The sequence below is a fragment of the Chroicocephalus ridibundus genome, chromosome 7 (assembly GCF_963924245.1).
Source record: "Chroicocephalus ridibundus chromosome 7, bChrRid1.1, whole genome shotgun sequence".
Lineage (NCBI taxonomy): Eukaryota > Metazoa > Chordata > Aves > Charadriiformes > Laridae > Chroicocephalus > Chroicocephalus ridibundus.
The window spans coordinates 21,113,234-21,136,667 of NC_086290.1; the positions used below are offsets into that span (position 1 = coordinate 21,113,234).

General features: G+C 37.6%; 1 protein-coding gene across 4 annotated transcripts; it reads right to left on the minus strand.

Annotated features, from left to right (window-relative positions):
* Window positions 1–1,160: 1,160 nt before the first annotated feature.
* On the minus strand, window positions 1,161–22,252 carry GALNT3 (polypeptide N-acetylgalactosaminyltransferase 3). 4 transcript variants are annotated; one of them, XM_063342189.1, is made up of 11 exons: window positions 22,015–22,252; window positions 11,972–12,570; window positions 10,446–10,618; window positions 9,101–9,250; window positions 8,608–8,842; window positions 7,709–7,826; window positions 7,123–7,323; window positions 5,946–6,077; window positions 4,922–5,023; window positions 2,178–2,330; window positions 1,161–1,661 (listed from the first exon to the last, which is right to left on the minus strand). In XM_063342189.1, exons 2-11 carry the CDS (start codon window positions 12,481–12,483, stop codon window positions 1,539–1,541), a joined length of 1,899 nt encoding a protein of 632 aa, XP_063198259.1. In that variant the 5' UTR covers window positions 12,484–12,570; window positions 22,015–22,252; the 3' UTR covers window positions 1,161–1,538. The 4 variants fall into 4 exon arrangements, with proteins under 4 accessions (XP_063198259.1, XP_063198262.1, XP_063198261.1 ...); XM_063342192.1 differs by lacking the exon at window positions 7,123–7,323; XM_063342191.1 differs by lacking the exons at window positions 1,161–1,661; window positions 2,178–2,330 and adding an exon at window positions 4,196–4,561.
* Window positions 22,253–23,434: the final 1,182 nt, after the last annotated feature.

Sequence of the window (23,434 nt, forward strand, 5' to 3'; positions counted from 1 at the left end):
CTCTCCTGCAAGGACAGGCTGGGAGAGTTGGGGTTGTTCAGCCTGGAGAAGAGAAGGCTCCGGGGAGACCTTATTGAGGCCTTTCAGTACTTAATGGAGCCTTATAAGAAAGATGGGGACAGGCTTTTTCATAGGGTCTGTTGCGATAGGACATGGAGTAATGGTTTTAAACTAAAAGAGGGCAGATTCAGACTAGATATAAGGAAGAAATTTCTTACGATGAGGGAGGCAAAACACTGGAACAGGTTGCCCAGGGAGGTGATAGATGCCCCATCCCTGAAAACATTCAGGCTGAGGTTGGACAGGGCTGTGAGCAACCTGATCTAGTTGAAGATCTCCCTGTTTATTGCAGCAGGGGGTTGGAGAAGATGACCTTTAAAGGTCCCCTCGAACCCAAACTATTCTATGATATATATTTTTATATACTTAATGAAAGGAAGGCTATTTATGAAGCCATGATTCTATATGATCTATTGAAGTATATTTGTGGATGCTTACATGAGTTTAACTGAAAGAGCTAGCAGAATAGTTAGGAAGGCCAAGGTCTCACTTGGACTAAAAAAGCTGACATCAGTCGTTTGTAAAAGGGGAAACAGCTACAACAAGAAAGAAAAAAAAAATCAACATGCAACACACAGATAACATTAGAAACCTGTTAGGTAAACATTTCATAAATCACTAAAAGGTTAAAAAAAAAAGTGGGGTTAGTAGATAACCTGTAATTTAAAAGCAATAACTAACAAAACGCTGAAAAAATGTGTTAATGTTAAGCAGCTCGGAAATCTATTACAATATAATTTTGTCATAAATTTTAAAGTTCATGAAATGTAAAAAACCTATAAAATTTGGCTAAATTAGTATCAGAATAAGCAGATTTTCCATTAAAATAATCACATACATATTTCAGTGAGACTTATTTGTTTCTTCTACAAAAGAATTGACTTGCTAAAAGCTGAGCACAGCATACTAGCCTATTTGGCTTTAACCTGAAGATCAAATATTTAATTTTTTCAAGTGAATGAATTTAAAAAATACTGAGAAAGGTTCACTGAGAAAAGTAAATTATTAAAAAAAAATAAATGAAGTCAAACAATTGAGCATAAAAAAAATACAAATACAGCACCTTGTTTTTTAGATAGTGTACAATAATTTCTTGTAACTCTACAGAGAAAACTAGTCTGTCTTCAGAAGTACTTAAAATATGTGGAGAAATAATATACATACAGTCCCGAAGGTGAAACAGGACTACAGGATGCATGAATCAGTGGTCAACACATAAAGTCTTATCACAGAAATATTGTAAACTTTTTTTTTTTTTAATTGTGACCTCAATCATCTTTGGTATAACAGACTCCTAGGGAATCTCTGATGACACATTTTATATCCAACTTAAATAAGAGGGAAACAAAACATTTTGTACATACATTTAAACATTTTGTATATAAAGTATGCATCACTTAAAAATGCAGTATACATATATGATCACAGTTTAGAATGGATCTTTTAATAAAATGCTCATGGCCTATAAATATAAAGTCTTAATTGTTCTGGCCAAAGATCCACTTCTGGAAGGGGTCTGATGGATTACAGGATGCCAAACTTGGATGCTCTCCATTTCCTGTAAGGCACATGTGTAGAGCTGCATTGTAGAGAGTTTGATCCTAAAATGGGTAAAAATGGAGAAAAAACAAAAAGAAAAGACAGTGAACAAACAGTGGGCATGCTATTTCCCCCTGCTCTTTGTTGTTTTCCCCCAAGTTCATTGTTGTTAAAAAGAGTAAGGTTACACAGGTAGCGCAGAGGCAGAGGCGCTAGCAAACGAATGTGAGTAGTATGCAAGTGCCAACTTGTTTTGTTATGAAATTTTTAAAAAATATTTTAAAAGATACAAAATATTTAAATTGAATTCCAGGTGGATGCCCAGACACACAGACTAAAGGATATCAACTGTTTTCATAAGTGACATTTCTACCATACATCTAAAATAGTGAAATCATCAAGTTTTGGTCTGGTAACTGAAAAGCTGAAATTATCTACATTTTGCACCCAGAAACAGACTTACACCTTTTTGGCTTTAGAGTTATATTTTGTTGGATTCTTTCTTTTATTGAATATCAAAAAATAACTCGTATAAAAGATCACTGATAAAATGCCGGTTCACTGTACAGTCTAAATACCTTTTGATGCAGCCATTGCTCTTCTCCAATGGCAAAGGTTTTCTGGCCTTTGTAGTTACATTCACGAAGCTGCACAGGTCCTTTAGAAGCATGCAGGCAAAGCTCCTTCTGAATGTTATGTCGAATTTCATGGCGCGCAGAATATTCAAAGTACTATTTAAATAATTTTTTAAAATTTCAATAAATAAATACAAACAAGAGTATTAAACTAAATTAACCCTTTGAAATTCCAATACACTAAGTAATAATTTCTTTTGTTATTCAACTATTTGAGACTACGAATTCTTTGTCTGATTTTTAGCATACACACTTTAAAAGTGTTTACAAAACTAAAAGCATTTTTTAATACTAATATATTGCAAGTATAAATTGCAAGTGACACCTGGTGCGTATGCATTATGATGCAAGATCTCATTGCCTGCTCCCCCAGGAATCATAAATAATTAAAGGAGACAAACTGAGAAGAGGTAGTTGCATGGATAACCTAAATTTTGGCATTTCTTAATTTTAAAAATTTGTATTCAATTTTTGTTGATGCATTCTGTTTTTTCTTAGAGCAACCAAAACCAAAAATTTGTCAGACAGAACAATACTGATTGTCATACGTCAGCTTTTGCTGCTTGATCTAAACCATAAATGCTAATAGGATACTGTTATGTTCTCTTGTGAGATAGCCGTTAGAAAAGTAATATAAACATGTATTTTGTGAGTTAATTTTACCATTGTTTCCTGACAGTAGAGTACTCTTAAGGCTCAGGAATCCTAGGCTATAATTCAGGTCTTAACAGGGACTTAATTCTAACAGTTACAGACACAGCTCTCCTTTTGTACCTCTTGTCCTACCCTACCATCCTGGTCTTTTCATTTTCTCCCTCATTAAACAGCACAGTTCCTATCATTGCACCCCATTACCATTGTTCCTTGGCTCCATGTGTCAGCCTTCTTCACCATATCTTTCCTTTCACTATTAAGACCAGTCTCAGTTAGCTCCCTGTGGCTTTCGACTATCTGTGCTTCCGCCTCCTCACTGCCTTAGGAATAGCACTGAGGACAAACAGGCATCTCACTCTTAAGTCTCTGCGCCCAATATTACTCCCAGAAATAGGTACCGAGAGGAGTGACCTGCTTATTGACTTAGCTCCCAGACATAATAATTTGCTCTAAATCTGTTAATCTGACTTAATCTGTTCTGATTTAACTTTTGAACTCCAGTATCTCTGTGAGCCCTGAAAATACAACCTGAAAGCTAGGTTTAAAACTTCATTAATTTTGGATATTGAGTTGCAACGGACATATTTCCAGCCCCAGAATATTCTGGAAGGAATAATGATAAACAACTGAAGTGCAACTCTGACAACTAGGTTCTCTCTTCCACTCCGTTCTCCTACCTCAAACACATGGACAAAGACGACAGGTAGCATGGAAAATTTCAGCCTAAGGTCTGGTAAAGAACATAATACATTACTCTGTTTTCAGTTGTAATGTGAAGGGTTAAGTAAGCAAATATGCACATCTCTCAAGCATTACCAGCACAACCTGTATTAAAATTCTATGAAGGCTGGCATTTAAAGGGATTCAGACTGTTACTTTACAGCAGAAGGAAAAACATAAAACGCAACTTGGAAAGCATAGAATTTTAGTACAGTCCAAGATAACTTAGAAAGACAGATGACAGCAGATCTCTTGACACAATGTCTTGGTACAGTGTTCTGGCATTAATGACTGTGACAATGCAAAAAGGCTAATATAGTATTAATCCACAACGGGGAAAAAAAAAAGTTCAATACTGCAAGAAGCTAACGTAATAGGGTAGTTGTTAATCTAGGAAGTATTCCATTTCCCACAACGATTGATTAGGAAAGCATCAACTAACTAGGATCACGTGTCTGAGTTTTCACAGTGCCATCAATGAATGGCTTTTAAGATTGAAGATTTTATTTTAAAAAAGAAAAATTAGAACTATATTCTAACAATAACTTTTAAACCTTTCTTGACCTTTATTATTAAGGATCTACAGTTAATAAACCTTATTCCCCAAATAACTCTCTAAGGCAACACAGAAGTGTTTATTTCTGGGCAGGGAAGGAGATGTTCCTTTTATTAGTATTACAGTAGTGCCTGAAGGATTCAGTATCTGACACCTATTGCAAGTCATATTGTACAAGAAACAGAGCACCATTGCTGCCCCCAAGACCTATGCCTCAGAGAGAGCTTTGCTTGGACAAATTCAACCATATTATTCATTTGCATTAGCCAGTACAGGATAGACCACTTTGACCTCACACTATGAGGCTGCAAGCATGATAGGGAAGGTGGCTCAGGCCTGGCCACTTGGTCTCCCATTGGCCGGATTCCCACCAACATCTTCCTTGACAGTGCGAGTCCTGGTGGCAGAGAAAGAAGCAATAGGAGGAAGCATAAGGGAAGGAAGAATTAAGAAAACAACACTTACAAGAAAGTAGTAAGGGTAAGTTTTGCATGGAAAGGAGAGATCAAATGAAGCAGTTCAATTGCGTTAAAAATCTGAATCCATACGCTGAACATAAAATGTTAGAAGTGGGACACAACATGAAGAGCAGTATGACATTTTCCTTGAAAAACATATATAGGAATTAACTAAAAAAAGAGAGAAAAGTTGCATATTAAAAATGAGTCCATTTCTCTGAAATAAATGAAAAACTTTAATATGTTGTGTTTTATGATCAGCTGAACAGATCATAAAAATCAGGTATCAAATATTTTACCTGATTTCCTCCAAGTCCATGACAAGAATACATAATCAATGGTTTGCCACCGTGGTTATTTTCACCAACATCCAGACACATGCGGTTACCTATGTTTTTTAACTAAAGAAAAAGTGTTATCAGAAAAAAAATAAAATAAGGAAGCTCAGTGGGGATGACAAATAATTAAACTGTCTCACTAGCATACAAAACTAACCTTTGGCTTAACAACAATTACAGCTGTTAGTTATTTTTTACTTTCTGCTATGCTCAAATCTAAAAGTCCTGGTCTCTCAGAGCTAATATTTTCTAACCAAAAGCCTAGCAACTATGTTATAGTTGACTACAGCCACACTGTGAATTATCAGGCTACTGGTATACAAGGTTACTGTTATTCAAATTACAAGTTGAACAGATACACATAAAATATTCAAAATTGGAGGAAGGGGAAGTGCCAAACATAGCTGAACATTCACATTCTCCTCAAGCTAAGAGTTACTAGTTGTTTAATATTTTGTTGGTTTTAGTAATGCAATGTCTAAGAAATTATTTGGCAGAGGAAAAGCAACAGTCTTTAAAAAAATTTGTGTACAAACACACGTTTTCCTCATCCTAAATCTGAGAAGCAAACAGCTGTCCAGTTTTCCTTGTCAACATGAACTAAAAATTCTTTCAGACTTCTTACTATATAAAGCAAAATTTGCCTTGATAATTGAGGAAATCTCTAACCTTTAGCTTAGTACTTTTGTGTCATTTTAACTGTTTGTGACAGGCAGACTGTTGCTTATCTTAGCAGATTGCAAGTTCCCATTAAGCAAGGATACTGTTAGCTATCAAGAAGCTTTGGTTAAATTTTGTATCACCATTGACAAAGCTATAAAATACTCCAATAGCAAGGTACGCAGAAGATTCTTTGTCCAGAGTAGTGACAGAAACCCCTTGAGCTATTAATGATACCTGAAACGTAAATGCTCTGGCTAAGGTAGCACAAAAGATTAGCGAACTTCCTGGATTATGGAAGACTATAGAAAATAATCAAACTTACATATCCAGAAAACAAAGGATTCAGGTCTGGCACATATGCTTCTGGATAAACATTACTGAGATACCACGTAAAATTTTTACACTGCAGACGCTGCCTTAAATCAAGTCTTTTTGAGATGTCTCCAAATGTTTTCTGTTAGAGGAAGGGAAGTAAAGAAGGATGGAAAAGGAATATACTAAACATTACTAATATCAAATTTGTACATATAAATCTATGATATTCTGTATTGTAGCATTAATTATGGTTTAAACCTCATTTGTTGATTATAATACCATACTACTATGGTCACTGCTGTTTGTTTTTCAGGATCATAACACCACTAACATCCTGCCTGCAGCATTTCAAAGCATGTACAAGAAAAATACATTGCAACATGGAAAGAACAGAAACAGCCTTAGTCCCAAGAGGGTTTTAAGAGTGCCATGAAGTGGGAAAGTACAAACAAGACCATACTGACGACAGCTATAAAGCTAACTGATCTCACTAAAACGAGTAAGCTGAAATAATGAATTGGATTGATTAAATAATTAGCATAGTAGTCAGTACAATACAGAATCTCCCAGACAAAATTCAGTTGTCTAGCTGCTAAACATGCTTAGGAAATCTAACACTTAGTGATACAATATTCACAAAAATTTATCATACAAAGGGACAAAAAATATCTTCTTGAAGAAAACTCTAGATTCCAGCTAGTAAAAGACCAAAGTTACAGAAAAAAGAAAAAAAACACCAAAAAACTGACACCCAGACCTCCTGAATAAGTTTTATTCTGCAGATGAAGAACAATAAAACCTGCTTTTTAAGTAAAAATACTAAGCAACTTGAGACTAATGAGACATCATGTTTCTCACTCCAAGTTAGTTTGCATTTTGTGTGCTCAGTAGTTTTTCATATGCTCTTCTGGTAGCTCTGGTAGCCATTTGATGCAAACAACCCAGGATTTTAGAGAATGTGTGAAAAAATCCTACCAATCAAAAAAACCCACCACATAAAACACTATCATCACCCAAACACTTAAGTTTCTCATGTTTGTTGGGGATACAGCATTAAGCAAACTGAACTCTGTCTTTCCATTAAAATATCTAGAAACCTTACATACTTTTTCAATAAATAACTTTTGCTCACCAAAACTTTCAATGCAGCAAGCGTGATTTCTAATACCACCACCACCACCTACTTGTTTCACAATTTTTGCTGCCTCTGTGTTTCTTCGGTAAAATATTTCTTTATATTCATCCATCCAGACTTCTGCAAGGCGGACTTGATTACGTGTGATTACTTGAGTACCTTTTGGGAAAGTATGGGGACTCTTGCTGCGAAAGACATGGCCAACAACAGAGCAAGGCATGATCTCCAACTGTCCACCACATTGCCATACCTAATAATAACATTTTTTGTGTAAGTGTGCTGCAATTAGAATTAAGGGGGTGGAAAAAAATTCAGCAACATTATTGTTCACCAGAAAAAAACCCAAACTACCAGCAAGAGTCTATATATCAGGCATACCATAAGTGAATTTCCTAATCAGGTAAACTCTGAAAATGTACATTTCATCTATCAACCCTAAATACATTTTAAAAAAAAATAAATAAATTAGTTCCGTGTGCATGTTTGTAGTTTATTTCATAGGTCAGTAGTAACTAATTTTCCATGTCCTAATTGGCTGATTCAGCAGAGAAGTCAAGATCTAGTACTAATTTGTCCTCAAAAATCCTGTACACTGTCAGTATAGAGACCACTGCTAATTAAGTAGCTAAACTTACTCTGAAAGACATTTCTATATTTTCACCTCCCCATATTTCCATTTCTTCATCATAGCTTCCAATGTGTTCAAAGTAGTCTTTTGATATTGAAAAGAGACCTCCAGCAAAAGTAGGTGTTCTGCAAAAAGAGAAATTCATTGAGGAACACAGGATCAAAATAGGTAGGGTTTTTTTAAAATATAGATGTAAAAGTGTCGTTAACTTTTCTAGGAAGTCTCCATGCATTTGTCAGTGTTTCGCTACATTGATACATTTTCCTGGCATAGATAATACTTCAAGTAATTAAATCTGCCCACATTGAGTCTCATTTGACAGTTTTATTGTCACTTATTAACAACTGGTTTAGACTAATGACTGCTGGTATAAAAGACGGCATCAGGAAAAATAACATATTTTCCCTGTATGACAGATATCAAGCAAAGTTATTACTCCTCTAAACCAGTAACCTGTCTGAGGCCAAAGTACATACAATTATCATCAAATGCACTACTGTAATAGTCTAGTATTTTGGTGCTCTGAACCTTTGTTGTCATCCTTTCAAGGATGATGAATGAGGACCCACAATCTGTGGTACTGTCTCTGAAAAGAACTGTTTATAATCCTCCTTTTTCCCTCTCCCACAATGAAAAAAAAAATATATATAGAAACTGCTTATTATGTTCCTAGTATATGTAGAAAAAAGGTAATGCAGAGCAATTACCGTCTTAAGGAGGCTATATTTTTATGAAAGCTTTAAAATTTACAATGTAGTTCTTAAAGAAAGCATTACAAAAATCATCTAAGATGCTAAAACTTCTGATCATGCTAATCTAAAGAATGGGTTCATTTACAAACTGCTACTTATAATGAAAAAAACATGCCAACTAAAGGATTTAAAATATTATTCCAATTATGTTTACCTAATTGGATAAGTTTCATCTTTTCTTCTTTTATTTTCATGTTTAGGAAGAGACTCCCATCCAAACGACAAACTCCAATCAAAGTTTCCTCTGTTGTGGCTATGCCCATAAGGAGATGGTTTACTGAATTCAAAAGTATTGAGATCTATAGAAGCAATATCAGGGCTTACAACAGCAACAGGGTTCTCAGCTATTCTTGCCAATAACGGCTCTAACCAGCCATAAAAGCATTCACCTATAGAGAAAACAGGAACAAGCACTGAATTTTTACTTGGCTATAAAGTAGTACACAGGGAATATCTAAACATGCCCACAGCAAGCCAATATGCACTGCTCTTAAATAACATTGCTAGTTACACTTTCAATAATACAAAATAGCAATAGGAAAGATGATACATTGCTAATGTTCATAATTCATAAAAAAATCTGCAATATTAAATCAAAGACAACAGCATTATAAACCAGATCTGATATAGTTATAGGTTACACTTACAATGAGCATCCAGAAAGGTAAGGGTCTCTCCTGTTGCTACTGAAGCTCCCAACAACCGTGCAGTGATTAGACCTTTTCTTTCTTTTTGACGGACTACTTTAACTATCTGAAATTGTTTCACATATTCGTCTAGTTTATCATGCAAGTATTCTAGAAAGAGAAATAAATTTCAGCATAGTCGGTGTATATACATGTCACTGCCTAAAATGTTACATTACTAAACTAACAGGACTAACAATTCACACTAACCCCAAGAATGACCTCGACATCAAAGCCGTAAACAATTCTTGACTGTTGAACATTATTTTTAGGGGCTGAGTTTTGGTGGGTAGGGGGGTGTAGGAAGAGGTGACTAGCAGAGAGCAGGGGATGGAACACCAAAAGTGTTCTAAAAGAGAAAGGACATGTGCTGGTACATCTCTTTTGCAGTATTAACAGTTTGAATATCAATTCAAAATCCATTTTCAGAGCAAACAGATCACATACCTACTTACTCAAGTTATCTGCACAACATGCAAATTTTCCCCATAACGATGGCACATTTTACAGAGTTTTCAAAGGCTACAATATTTACAACAGCAACAGAAGTTATACAAAACTCTTTAAATGTGCAAAATTTGAGAAACAACCCCACATCCTTCATTAAACATCCCACATCATCTTCCTTCCTCTGCCCATCCTTAGTATCACACTGTACTACTAAACATAATTCAAATCCAAGTGTGTCAGTATACCAAATACAGACTTGCAAAAAGTGTAAATACATTAATATAAGCATGTAAGTATAGACATGTTCATGTTAAGTTATGCATATAAAGTTTTTTGAACTTGCATTTGTGATCACACACAGCATACATTCAATTATTTTTGGCAGTCAGCTTGAGGACTGAAGATTATTTTTCCATAAAATAATTTTACTTTCTAGGAAAGACATTTCCTTTCATATTAATGAAGTTAATTTGCATAAAGACAATCACTATGATAAAATGCAAACTGATACAAGCATTAGCCGATTTATTCTTGGATACTTTGTTCTATAAACTGTAATTGGTTTGAAGCACAAATTACTGAGCTACTTGTCATGCAACCGGTTATGCAGTTTAAGCAGCACTAGAATTAGAATAATCAGAAATGGGGTTTAAAAACCTTTTAGAGGACAAGAATTTCATATTTAACTACCTTATGAAAAAAAGATAGGGTGGAACTATTTTATATTTTAAAGAAAAAGAAAGGAACAAACCCAATTAGAATATCATTTTACACATTAATGGTATTAACCAATCTGTAATCCTAACATGTCTTTAAAAAAAAAAAAAAATCAAGAGAAAATAGAAAGTCTTCTTACCATCTACACTGGCATCATCCACCAAAATAATCTCCTTTAGCAGTATGGCAGGAGACGTATACATCACACTGTGAACAGTTCTGAGCAGAGTGGACCATGCTTCATTATGAAAAACTATTATAATACTTGTAGTTGGCAATGGTGGGCAACGTTTAAACTTTTGTTCAATACATCTACAGATTAGAAAGCGTTACAAGTGTTACAACATGGACAAAAAGTTTTGACGCAAACTCTTAAAAGAAAGCCTATTCTTTCTAGTACAAAGCTTTATAAGCATGGACATTAAATATTTCGGCTTCTCCACTTCCCATCCCAGTTTTGGAGTGCAAAGGCAGGTGGTCCAACGGAAGAAGCTGTACAAAATATTTTTTTAAAAATATGGTGAATAAGAATTCCACTTGAACAACTGACTCAGTTCTGCTTCTGCCTCACAAACATTTGAGTACATTTCAGTACCATGTTATTATATTGAAATCAGCAGATACTGAGCTGCAAAATCAGACTATAAGTCACCGTTACTGTTGAAATACAAAAATACAAAGATGACTATTTATTAGAAGAATGCAGACTTTTCAAGGAAAAATAGAACAAATCTAATTCATAACTTCAAAATTTTGTTTTTGAATAAAGAACAGGGCAGCATATCCCATTCAGGGGAAGCAATTTTAAAACCACAGTTTTTCCAGATTTATGTATTCTGAACAGAACTTTAAATCCAATTGCAAGTCAAGATGACAACACTTCCGTATTCATAAACTGCACATTTACTGTTTATTACCTGTCAACTTTAGAGACTGGAAGGCTCCCCAGGGTAATTATCACAGCCATTGCCTCACAAAATACACAGGCAAAAACTCACCAGTTACGCTCTAGCAAAGTTATTGGGAACTGCACCACATGTAACGTGATACTCATACTATCAGCAGCAGCTCAGTGAGGTTAGTCACTTCTGACACAGATAGCTGGGAACATATAATCTGACGCTAAGAGAGATTGCTCATGACCAAAAGCCCCTCTACCCAAGTCCTACAGTCTTCATTAATAAAATTTCTCAATAATGCAAGATTGATGAGATGTTCCATTGACTTGTTCAACAGTTTACAATTCCTAATTTATTACATTCTGCTGGTGGTTTTATTAACACTGAACACTAAAAAAAAAAAAAAAAAAAAGAGAAAAAAGGGGGAGGTAAGATGGTGTTTAAATAGAAAAAAGTTTAAACCACATTTTTAGTTTTCTTCTAAGTAAAACTTAGCAGGCTTCCAGAAAGTCACTTAGAAATTATAGCTTAAAGGCAAAGGCAGAAAATCTTATTTAAATATGGTTAGCTTGAATTCAAAAGTATGAAAGAAGCGAGGCTTTCTAACATTCTTGGCTTTGGCACTGTGGATCATTACGTACAGTCAATCATTATATATAGCTAGGAGACTTTCCTAAACTATCACCTAATGCTGAACTCAAATCACTTTGCAGTCTGCATTTCTGACAAGTTTTTCAACTATGAGGACATAAACATTTCAACATACTCAGGAGGTCGAGTGTCTGGTCCAAGATCTCGGTGTAAAGAAATCCTATCACTTGCAAATGCATTAAAACAGTGTTTTTCTTCTCCACGCTGTTTTTCTTTCTGTTCCTCTGAATTTAAATTGATGGTTTTAAATGCTTTACCAGAAGCACCAGGAGCATTAGGATCTTGAAGGGGTCGATCTAGAAAGGGTTTTAGTTCCACTGCAGTATAGTGTCCTGGCAAACAGTGTCTCTCTCCAGGAAACTTAGTTTGCCTAACAGGTGCTTTTATCTGCATTTTTGGCCTTGCATCTTTCATATTGTTCATAGCATTTAACATGAGACCTAATACGTGACTTTTCTTTCTAACAACTGGCTCAATCCCTGCTTCATCTTTAAAATCTTGAACACCCACTTCTCTTTGTAATAAAAATAAAAATACCAGAAAGACAAACACAATAATGCTAAACTTCCAAAGTTTCCAGTGAAAAACTAATTTCTTGAAGACTTTAGGTGTTTTTGTCAGAGCCATTCTAGGTTTAAAAATTTATTACAAGACAAAAGTTTCTGTGAATGATGCTCTTCAAATACGTCACTGCATTTCTTCAAATTATAACACCTGTAAATTAAAACAAAAAGTATAAATTTAGACATCTCTCATATTTGACAATGTAAACCCACAAGAAATTAATAGGCAGGAATTAATTCACAACCCCCAACTGTCAAGCATTATGTGTCCATCACTTAAAGACAGGTCACCTATCTATAAGATACCCAAAATTCACTTTCTCTGGTTTTTGTGTTGGTTTGTGGTTTTTTTTTAAATACACTTCAAATAAAAGAACCAGAAAGCAGGCACACCACTAAGAATAAACCACTATTTCTACACAAAATTACTTCACATGAATTTTCTTGCAAATCTTGAAAATTAAGTTGTTTAAAATTAGAGGAAAGTGTTGCTTTAAGTCTTCTAAAAACAGGGAGGCTTAGTTCAATGATGAGATAGAAGGAAAATAGATGGAATCAATGCACTAAGTTCAAGTTGTGCGTAAGAAAGACCCACATAAAAAGTGAACTACAAAGAGAGGAAGGACTTCTCGATCAACTTATTTCAATAATTTCGAAATTTCCAATTTTTTTTTTTTAAATTCAATTTCAAGATTAGACTTAAGTACTCAGACTTCCAAGTGAGTAATTTTTAGATTAATTTAGTTATCTAGTATACATGTTCAATGTAGATTTAATACAGGTAATTTGGAGTAGGTTAATTTAGCCTGAGGATCAAGTAATCGTTCTGTATATTTTTTCATTCACTTGTACTGCATTTTCTGGCATGTACTGCTGCAACTCATCAAGAGAGCATGTCAAAGAGCTCTCCTCTTTCAGGAACTCTGCCATCATTTTTTTTTTTCACAGACAAGCAATTATTCATAGGCTTTCAAAGATGAGGAACTATGAAAAACATTTGAGAACTTCCAGAATCCAAGTAATTTGAATTAAATTCTCTCTGCAAAATTGGCAGTTTACAAGAATGGGAAAAATAGCAACCAATCTGAATTCAAAACACAGCTTTATTTTTGTGTAAGTTGCATGTATGCGAACTGAGAAAAGAAATAAGCAGCATCTAAATAAAAGCCACAGTTAATTCCCACTTGCTAACTACTGACCACAGAACTGCAAAACCTACTTTTCTATTTCATCCTTTGAAATACAAAAAGATTCTGCATTTCATAATTGGAATAACATAGACTCGAGAAGAGATACAACCTGCAGAAAACACACACACAAAAAAAACCCTCACCTGGTTTCTTTCAAGAATTTGCAGGATAAGTTAAGTATACGGACTTGTTCACATTAGAATATATTTCAAAGCTTACGTCAGCTTTTTTTAATAAATCCATACATTCAAACCACAGTAGTTTTACCATAGAGCTATTGTTATAGGAATGCAGAGGGGAAGCTCATTACATCATTGCCATATAAATACTAAAATACACCAAAAATGTCCTTCATAAGACTCACAAAATTTCCAAGAAAACCTATGAAAAAATCCAGTCCACTTCTGTTGTACACATTATTTTCCCATTTTTCTTTAGTGCTAAAAAAATTTCATTACAATACCAATACTTACACGCTGAAAGACTAAGAATAAAAACTTTCTTTCCTAGTGAAAGGATTGCAACCAATTTACCAAATTGCCAGCTTAAAAAACACCTTGTTTTCTTACAGTATCTGGTGAGTTGATCTTGGCTGGCTGCCAGACACCCACCCAGCCACTCTCATTTCCCCTCTTCAACATGACAGCTGGGAGAAAATAAGATGGAAAAGCACATGGGCCAAGATAAGGACAGCATGATCACTTACTCATTGAGTAAGAGAAAAAAGCAGAGAAACCAGACTTGAGGATGATGAATTTACTTTATTGCCAATTGGAGTAATACGGTGAGAAGCAAAGACAAAATGAAAACCACCTCCCCAGGCTCAACTTCACTCCTTTATTCCCAACTCTTCTATCTCCTTTCTCCCAAGTGGTGTAGAGGGTACAGAGAATGAGGATTGTGGTCGGCTTGTAACACTTTATTTCTGCTGCTCCTTCCTCTTCACACTTTTCCCCTGCTCCAACATGGGTCCTCTCTACAGGGTACAGTACTTCAGCAAAAACTGCTCCAGCATGGGTCATATACAGGTCGCAGTTCCTGCCACGATCTTGCTCTTGCATGGGCTCTGCATGTGCTTCAGCTTCCTTCAGGGCATATCTCTTGCCTGGCATATCACAGGCTGCAGTGTGGATATCTGCTCCAGTGTGGTCCTCCATGGGCTGCAGAGAAATACCTTCTTCACTGTCATCTTCTCCATGGGCTGCAGCAGGACAACCTACTTCACCATAGTCTTCTTCATGGGCTGCAGGGGAATATCTGCTCTGGTGCTTCCCCTCCTTCTTCACTGACGTTGGTGTCTGCAGGCCTGTTTCACATTTTTCTCACTCTCTCTCTCACAGCTGCTGAGCAGCATTTTTTACCCTTTCTTAAATATTTTATCAGAGGCACCACCTGCTACGCTGGGTGGCTCAGCTTTGGCCAGCAGTGGGCCTGTTTTAGAGCTGACTGGAACCAGCTGTGTCCAGCACAGGGACAATCCCTGGCCGCTTCTCACAGAAGCCACCCCTGCAGTCATCCCCACCTCCCAGCCTTGCCATGTAAATGCAATACACTATGTAAACCACTAAGCATATGTACAGATCAGCACTCAGCACGAAGACTGTAACTTATAAAACTACCACTGCTAAATCTGCAAGGGCTCTGCCTGAGTCTAACAGCCTCTGCAGCCTGTTAACCAGGAACATTTTCGTAACACCGTAAAATAGAAAATCATGTTACTGTTCCTCAATGCACCATGCACAAGCACGTATGATATTAGTAAATCTTAAAGCTTCGGAATCAATAAGCTATATAAATTCATCTTCCTCAAACAGAGAAAAGAAAACACATTTTTTTTTATATTTGAGGTACTTAACATTATAAGGGAGGTCTGGCAACTTCTTTATCTCACAAGCAGGCATTAGGCATAGTCAATCAGGCAAACTCCCTGGGAGGGGGTCATTAGCACTGGTTGATTTATTTCCAAACGTTGTTGCCCTCAAATTTCTTTTACAACACTAAAAAAGCAACAATGCTTTCCAACTTGCTCTAGGCCTCTTCCACTTGTTATAGAGACTTAAATTTGTCTATGACAAGAGAAAGGTTAAGCATTAATGAAGATAATGGTATAAGATATGTCACGAAAAGAGAGATTGAAGTTAATTCTATATAGCAACATTGACTGCTTTATGCTGAAATTATGCTTAAATTTGAGAACTTAATCAGTATTTGAGTCAAATATTTACAACTGTCTCTTTTTGTTTTAATGAGCTGGCATGAGACAACTCAGAAAGGGTAGAAAAATTACATGGTATGGCTACATATCTGTTATGTGCCTTAGTACAAGAGAAATTTTTTAACTAATTTAACAATTACTTTAGAGAATTAAAGTTGCAGTCATCAGATTTCCATTGTCCATCTTCAACACTTCAATTAACGCAGCAAAATTTACTTATGCTAAGCTCACTATGTCATAATTTTTTTTTTCTAGTTTCATATTTTCTACATGAAATTTGGCTTCATTGTCTCCAGCATCAAAATAGAGAAATGGACTAGAAAATACCAAATATTTCTTCCATAGATTTTTAGCACATAATTCAGACTTTTGCTGCTGCTGGCTTTGATGCTACCTGTGTTTTGCATACATCTGTCTTCAGATAAATAAGTCATTAAAGACTATAATAAGCAGACATAATGAGCAACCAAGAACACAGAGCAATTCATTTAGCATTTGGTTTCCTATGTAACTTTATTAACTTTTATCTGCATACACTTTGACTTGTCTTTAAGAACGTATTCTCTTGTATTAGATACAAGGCTGCTCAGGTTGAACTAGGTAGGCTGCCATAACACACAGGTGAAACGTGTCTGTCCCTAGAAAGGAAAAGACAGCTCACCGAGTTAAGTGGATTGTGCAAGCAGAGTAACACAACTTAACCCTTCCGATGCAGATTTGTACACTCCAGTAGCATACATAGCAACATGCTGTACATGCAAATAAATGCAAGTGATATTTCTTTTTTTAAAGAAAGGATCAAATGATAGCCTTGGGATAGTATGTGCAGCAGAAGTGAAGCAGACAAACATGGGCTCATTTGCCACAAACATACAGCAAACTCTTTGATGTAGACAATTGCTGAGTGTAGTTTTATTGACAAAATACCTTATAGGGCTATTGCTTACAATAAGAGAAGAGCTCTTTGTCTCACAAAATAGTAGCAGTTTCCAGAACACAGACTACATTGCCCAGAGAACTTTTGTCTTGAAAGCTGTATCTTCCTTAGGGTTTTTACCAGGATAATTTTGTAGTCAGAAATACAATCTTTATTCCCCACAAATGCCTCACATTTTTATGGCATAGCAATGTCGGTAAGCACAGACCAAGCTACTGTTCCATCCTCCAGGACATGCTGAAGAAATATGTGGCATGATTAAACTCCCTGAGGTGCCTGTTTAGTAAAGTGTTTAATCTTCTATTCATTAGTGTTATTTTCACTAATAGTAGTCTGTATTCTTACAGCACTTTGAAAGAACTAGCCCTAAACATCAGAAGTTGGATTTTAGGATTTATTTTTTTTTTAAGAAGAAAATAACCAGAAAACTAGTATGTACTACAAGTCTTCTAAGAAGTGCCAAAAAGCAGCTGCCACACTACTTCAAACCACATCACATGGACAGCGTGTGAATTCAATACACAGTCTATGTTACATTATGCCACCCACTAACTCTGATGTCAGACTGTCTGCAAAAACTCTGGCTTACCAGAAAGCCTCACTACAGTAGCCAACATGTAGACAACTCTGTCTTTTTGTTAGCTTGGTCTGAACAACACTGTATACAACCATTTAAAAAAAAAAAAAAAACAAACACATTAAAATGTCAAGATAACCCAAAGAAGGAGAAATTCTTTCAGACCATGCCAGTAGGAGAAATTTCTTGGGGTGAGTATCAACAATATACTTGATCTGAGTTTTTCAAATAAAACTTTTTAAATTGACTTTTCTTTTATCTGAATGATAAATAGGGTTATAATGTTTCCTGAGAATGTTGCTTATGGAACATAAAATAAAATAAATACTAAATAAAAAATACTTGAGAAAAATAATTAAAATGAGAAAAATAGGAGAAAAATAACCTTAACAATGATTCTAATCTCAACTATTTAACTACACAACTTTGCTCGACCCTTAATCTAATTTTTCTGTAACTCCAGAATCACAATCTTATTAAGAAGCTTTTCTAAGTATACAGTCCTTTCATCAAGACCTTAATGTTACCTTAATCAGAAAGTGGGTGCGTGAATAGATACACTGAACAAATTCTTTACGACAAAAAAAAAAAAAAAGACCTAACACTCATGATCAACTGTTCTTACCAAATTAGAAAAAGTCTGCCAAAGATACATGATTACACATGTTGGGATACTTTACCTGTGAGAAGTGCTACTTTCACCACTGCTATTTCTGGATTTAAAATTCTAGACAGGGCTTTTTGTTTTATTTGCATGAATACCAATATAGATACTACTAAAACATTATCTACTGAAATAGTTGTTTTGGTAAGTGATGCTCTAGTCTTCTACCACCATGGAAATTGAGATTTTTCTACCAGAAAAAAACAAATAAAATAAATAATTGAACAATAGAATCATAGAATCATAGAATTGTTGAGGTTGGAAGGGACCTTTAAGATCATCGAGTCCAACCTTTAGCCTACCCTGACAAGAGCCACTTCTAAACCATGTCCCTCAGTGCCCCATCTACGCTTTTTTTAAACACCTTCAGAGATGGTGAATCCACCACCTCCCTGGGCAGCCTATTCCAATGTTTAATAACCCTTTCAGTGAAAAAATGTCTCCTAATATCTAATCTAAACCTCCCCTGACGTAACTTGAACCCGTTTCCCCTCGTCCTATCACTTGTCACCAGGGAGAAGAGGTCAGCCCCCATCTCTCTACAACCTCCTTTCAGGTAGTTGTAGAGGGTGATAAGGTCTCCCCTCAGCCTCCTCTTTTCCAGGCTAAAAACAATACCATTTCCACTTCTTAGAAGCACGTCCCAGAAGAACATCTACTTTCATTGCCACCTCTTGTGACAGACTAAGAAATGTCCAACTTGCAGTGAATGTTTCATACAGGTTAAGCTGAATATGGAATACAAAGGCTCTCCACACAATCGAGAGTATTCAAAAGCACTTCATAACTTGGGGAAAATGAAAACAGTTGCTTAAGTTTACCAGATTATGCTACTGTTTACAAGAATGTTAGCACTTGGCTTAAAAAAAAGGAACAAATTATAAAATGAAATGTACAGAAGTTAAAGATTAAGGCTTCATGTGAAAAGGAGAAACAAAATCAGATGGCCAGTTTCTATCTCTACACTTGCAACAAAAGATACTTGCCTATCTGTTCCACTACGAAATCCTACTGAATACACTCCTACGTAGGACACGCATACTTAAAAGAAATAGAGATTCACAAACTCTGGATACTGTTCCTCTGGGTACATTCCTTGACACTCAGACAGTGCAAATGTGGTTCTACTCCTGAAAAGGTAAGTTTTAAGAGGAATACCGAATATATTCAGTTCCTGAATCTTAGTTTTAGAAACATCAAGGGCACAGATTATTCTAGCGAAGACTGGATGTAATCTGTCCCGGTGATTTTTACAGAAAAATCAGAACCTATAACTGGATGAGAACACAATAGGCTGAAGAAATTCAGACCAGCAACAGCCCAGAACACTCAGGTAGAACACAACTTTTAAACTATTTTCTTAAGCAGTTTCTTTGTGATTAAAACAACCAACCAACCTTCCTTCTATGTATTACAATAGAAGTGCTTCCAAAATCTCTTTCAATATGAACACTGCTACTATTTTTCTACAGCAAAGCAGCGTACATGATAGGCAGAGATAGATAGTACCCTGTGACAATAGATAATATATTAAAAGTATACAGTAATCATGCATTATAAAAAATATTTATTGTTTATTTGTATCGCCTTGGGACTATAAACATGCACTGAACTAAACTTAAATTTAAATTTCACTCAACTCTGCAGCTTCCTTTTTTCTTGGCCAGATTGGGTTTAGCCTCTGTTAAAATAATTTTAGACTGTCCCTAGAAATGCCATGATGACAAGCGAGCACCATAGCAGCCGGAAAGTGTTGTTTTAACTTAGAAGGATTAGGGTTTGATTTTCACTTAAGCACCAGAAAATAATCTCTGGACCATAACCAAGGGGATTTTTTGTTTGTTTATTCTGTTTTCCTGATTGTAGCAATGTTTCTAAAATAACAAAAACATCTGAGTATTAAGTGCAGGGTTTGAAATCACAGTTTTACACCTTAGTTGGCCTTAAACTTTTAAGTAGTTTAAATGATAAGTGTAAAGCAAAGCAAGTCTCCTCATGGATTTTTTGAGACTTACTGAGGTTTATTGGGTCAGTGACTGCTAAACTAATCTTGATCAGAATCTCCCAAAGGTGTCTTCACTTTCCTCCTCTCCCTACTTGACTGATTCTTTTCCAGCAACATTCACAGCTGAATAATCTCACCTAACAACAAATAGTCATTTGACTATAGAATTTCATTACTAAATCACTGTCAGTAGTTTTGCAACATGATTTCTCTGTTTGTAAGCAGAACTATTTCCCACAGCACATCATATCAATGAATCTTAGGAAAAATCAGACAGTAGCAAGACTGACAGCAAGTGAATAAAACCATGCTTTACGCAAGAAAAAGTCTAGCACTTCATAGTCTAGAAACTTGAGGCACTTTCAAATCTTCTAGGAGATAAGCACAGAAATGAACAGATAAGGAGGTGAAACTCATCAGGTGCTGGCAGGTACCTGACCAGCAATTCATATTATGAACACGATTCTGTACATTGATTCCAAAGAAAGGGGAAGCCTGCACTAGCTATCAGCTCTTGGAACAGACAGGCCAGGCAGCAAATTTATGCAAAGCAAATAGGAATGTCTCAAAGCAATGCAGATTGTCACTTAGAACCACAGACTTTGAGGAGATGTCACAGAGAGGGCAATTATATCTTGTTCCTCTTTTGACAGAATTCAAGATACCCAAGCTGCCGCTGCTATTAACCCACACAAAAAAGAGGGTAAAGTTAAATGGCAATAGTAGTTATGAGGAAAACTGCTCTTCTGCTCCTTCCCACAGTGAAACAAAAATAGTAATTTGGGCTCTCTGTGACTAACTTATTTTTTACTTTGCTATGTTATTGAGAAGCCTTGAGATGACAGTAGAAGATGCCAAACTGACCAAGCCACTGAACAAATCTAGCTAAAAAAAGAAACCAAAACCTGTGAGTTGTCTGTTCTGTCTCAGTCTTTAACTCCATTGCTCAGCTCAGCAGCATGACACTGGCTTTAGTCAAGACTGAATAAATCAACCTAATTTTTAGTTTTTTAAACAAAAGATGTTGTTTTGTAACAGAAGACTAACATGTAAAACAATACTAAGGTGCATACACAAAATTCATATTTCTAGTAAGTTATTTTTCATTTAACCAATAAAAACTTATTAATAAATACTTCTTTGTACAAGCTTATTTTACACAAAGTTAAAAAAAATATCCATGACACTAAGGTTATCTATGTTATAATTCACTTTTTCTGTCAGTTCTCCAGACCCAAGAAAATATTCTTAAGTACTGTCGCCTGCTGTCTAGAAGTAAGACTAACAAACTGACGGAGAAAAGAGATAATCTAGTAACTTAAAAACACTTCATATAGGATGAAATACACCAGAGGAAGCTGGCAGCTTACACAATGAAACCATCACCGTGCTGTTACCAAATCAGTGCGGTACTGCGGACAAATGCTCGGGCTGGATCTGTACGTGGCAAGAGACACCTCCCTTAGTCAATACTTTTGGTTTGGACAGTGCATCCGGCTGGTGGCCAGCACTTCCCGGAGACCTGTTTGCCCAGCTGCCAGGCGGCAGCAGCTCCCTTCTCCGCAAGCCTGAGCTCCTCGCCCCGTTTCACGTGTGCCCAGAGCGGGGCAGGCAGGGCTGCGCTGGCCGCGGGTCCCTGCGAGGCCCCTGTGGGGCTGGCTGCCTTGGTGCGATCTGAGGGCACTGTGCATGGGGCGTGCGAGAAGGTGCATGTGTGTGTGTTGGGGGGGCAGTGCGCGTGAGAGGGTGGCTGAGGGGGTGCCTCTGAGGGGGATCCCCGGGCAGGCCCCAGCCCCACGTCCGCCCCACGACCTTTCCCTCACGTCACCACTCCCTCCCGCCTGTTGCGCCCCGCGCCGCGCTCACCCGGACGGTCGGCGGTGAACGGAGAAGCGGCACCGGGCGCTGCCCCGCCGCCGGCCGCGGCCCCTCGCCAAGGAGGAGCGGAGCCGCGCGGGGGCTCCTAAGCCCAGCGGGCTGCCCCCGCCCCGCGGTTCCCCTACTCACCTCGTCCGGCGGGAGGAAGGCGAAGGCGCTGCCCGCGCGACCGGCTGCAGGCACTGGGAGAGCCCGGCGCCGCTCCCACCCCGGCCGGGAGGCCGCCCACAGCGCCAGGAGGCTGAAGCCAGGCGGGCTGCTCTGCGGCTTCCGCTCAGCGGCCGCCAGGTGCGCGCGGGGCGGGGGGGAGGGGGGGCGGCGGCCCTGCGCCTGCGCACGGCCCCGCCCTCACCTGGCGGCCAGGTGCGCGAGGCGGCGGCGGGCCGCGCGCTGGGGAGCCGGGACGGCCCGGGACGGGGCGGGGGGCGAGGAGACACGGGCGAGGAGACACGGGCGAGGAGACACCGGCTTCGGGACTCGGCCCGGGGGCTGCTGCTGGAGGGACTCAGTCCGCTTACGCCCTCGGAGAGGAACGCTTCACTCATCCCTCCTCGCCTTCCGTGCCCGAAGGAACATGTAATTTTTAGACAATTGCATAATGCGCGCCGCAGCGGGGCACGGCTTCGGCACCCGCGGTACCGATGGCAGTTTAAGCATCACGGCGGGGCGCTGGGGTTTTTATCCTCCAATCACCTAAGTGTTATGTCGTGTAAGACGTGGCGGGGAAACAGAACACCAAATCCCTCAGAGGTGAGATCAGAGTTTGAGAGAGAGGAGATCACACTGGGCTCCCTTCCTTCACCACGCAAAGTTTCCCAGAGGGAGAGATGCAAAATCACTTTTCTATGAAAGCATGGCTTGATTTTGGGGAGGAAAAAAAAAGTACTAATCCCGTGAAGTTTGCTCCTAATTTCCCTGAATATAGCATAGTCTCCTTTTCTTCCTCCTTTCAAGTAAAAGCAGCACAATCACAGTCTCAGCCCAGCACTTCAAAGCTGATTTCGTTCAGCGCACTCAACTGCGGGCAGCTAAAGGTGCTCAGCAAATGTACGGGGAGCGGGCAGCAGCTACCCTGATTCTACATCAGTGACAAAAATGTTAATACCAGTATTTTATGACTGAATTAATCTTCCCCAGGAACACTTAACGAAGATTTAGACCAGAATTAATCACAATTAATATGTTCTGTTATTTCTAGCATGTTGAAAATCCTTCCTTATGCCTTTTAAAGTTGAGGCCTGAACCGTAGCAAGTACTACATCACCTGAGACACGGATAGCCAACATTCAGCTATTTATAGCACAAAATTCAAGTAAGGCAAATTTCTAGCGTGAACATTGAAAAAGCTGCTGTTTTCCAGAATAAAGCCTGCATTAACAGGCACACTGACTCTCTGAAAGAAAAGAAAAGAAGAAAAGAAGAAAAGAAGAAAAGAAGAAAAGAAAGTACGTCAGAACAATATTGAGACCATTCACCTCTTTTAGCAAGGACCATGTCACACAAGTACCAAACCCATTTTTCGCAGAGATAAAAGCATGTGATTTCTGCA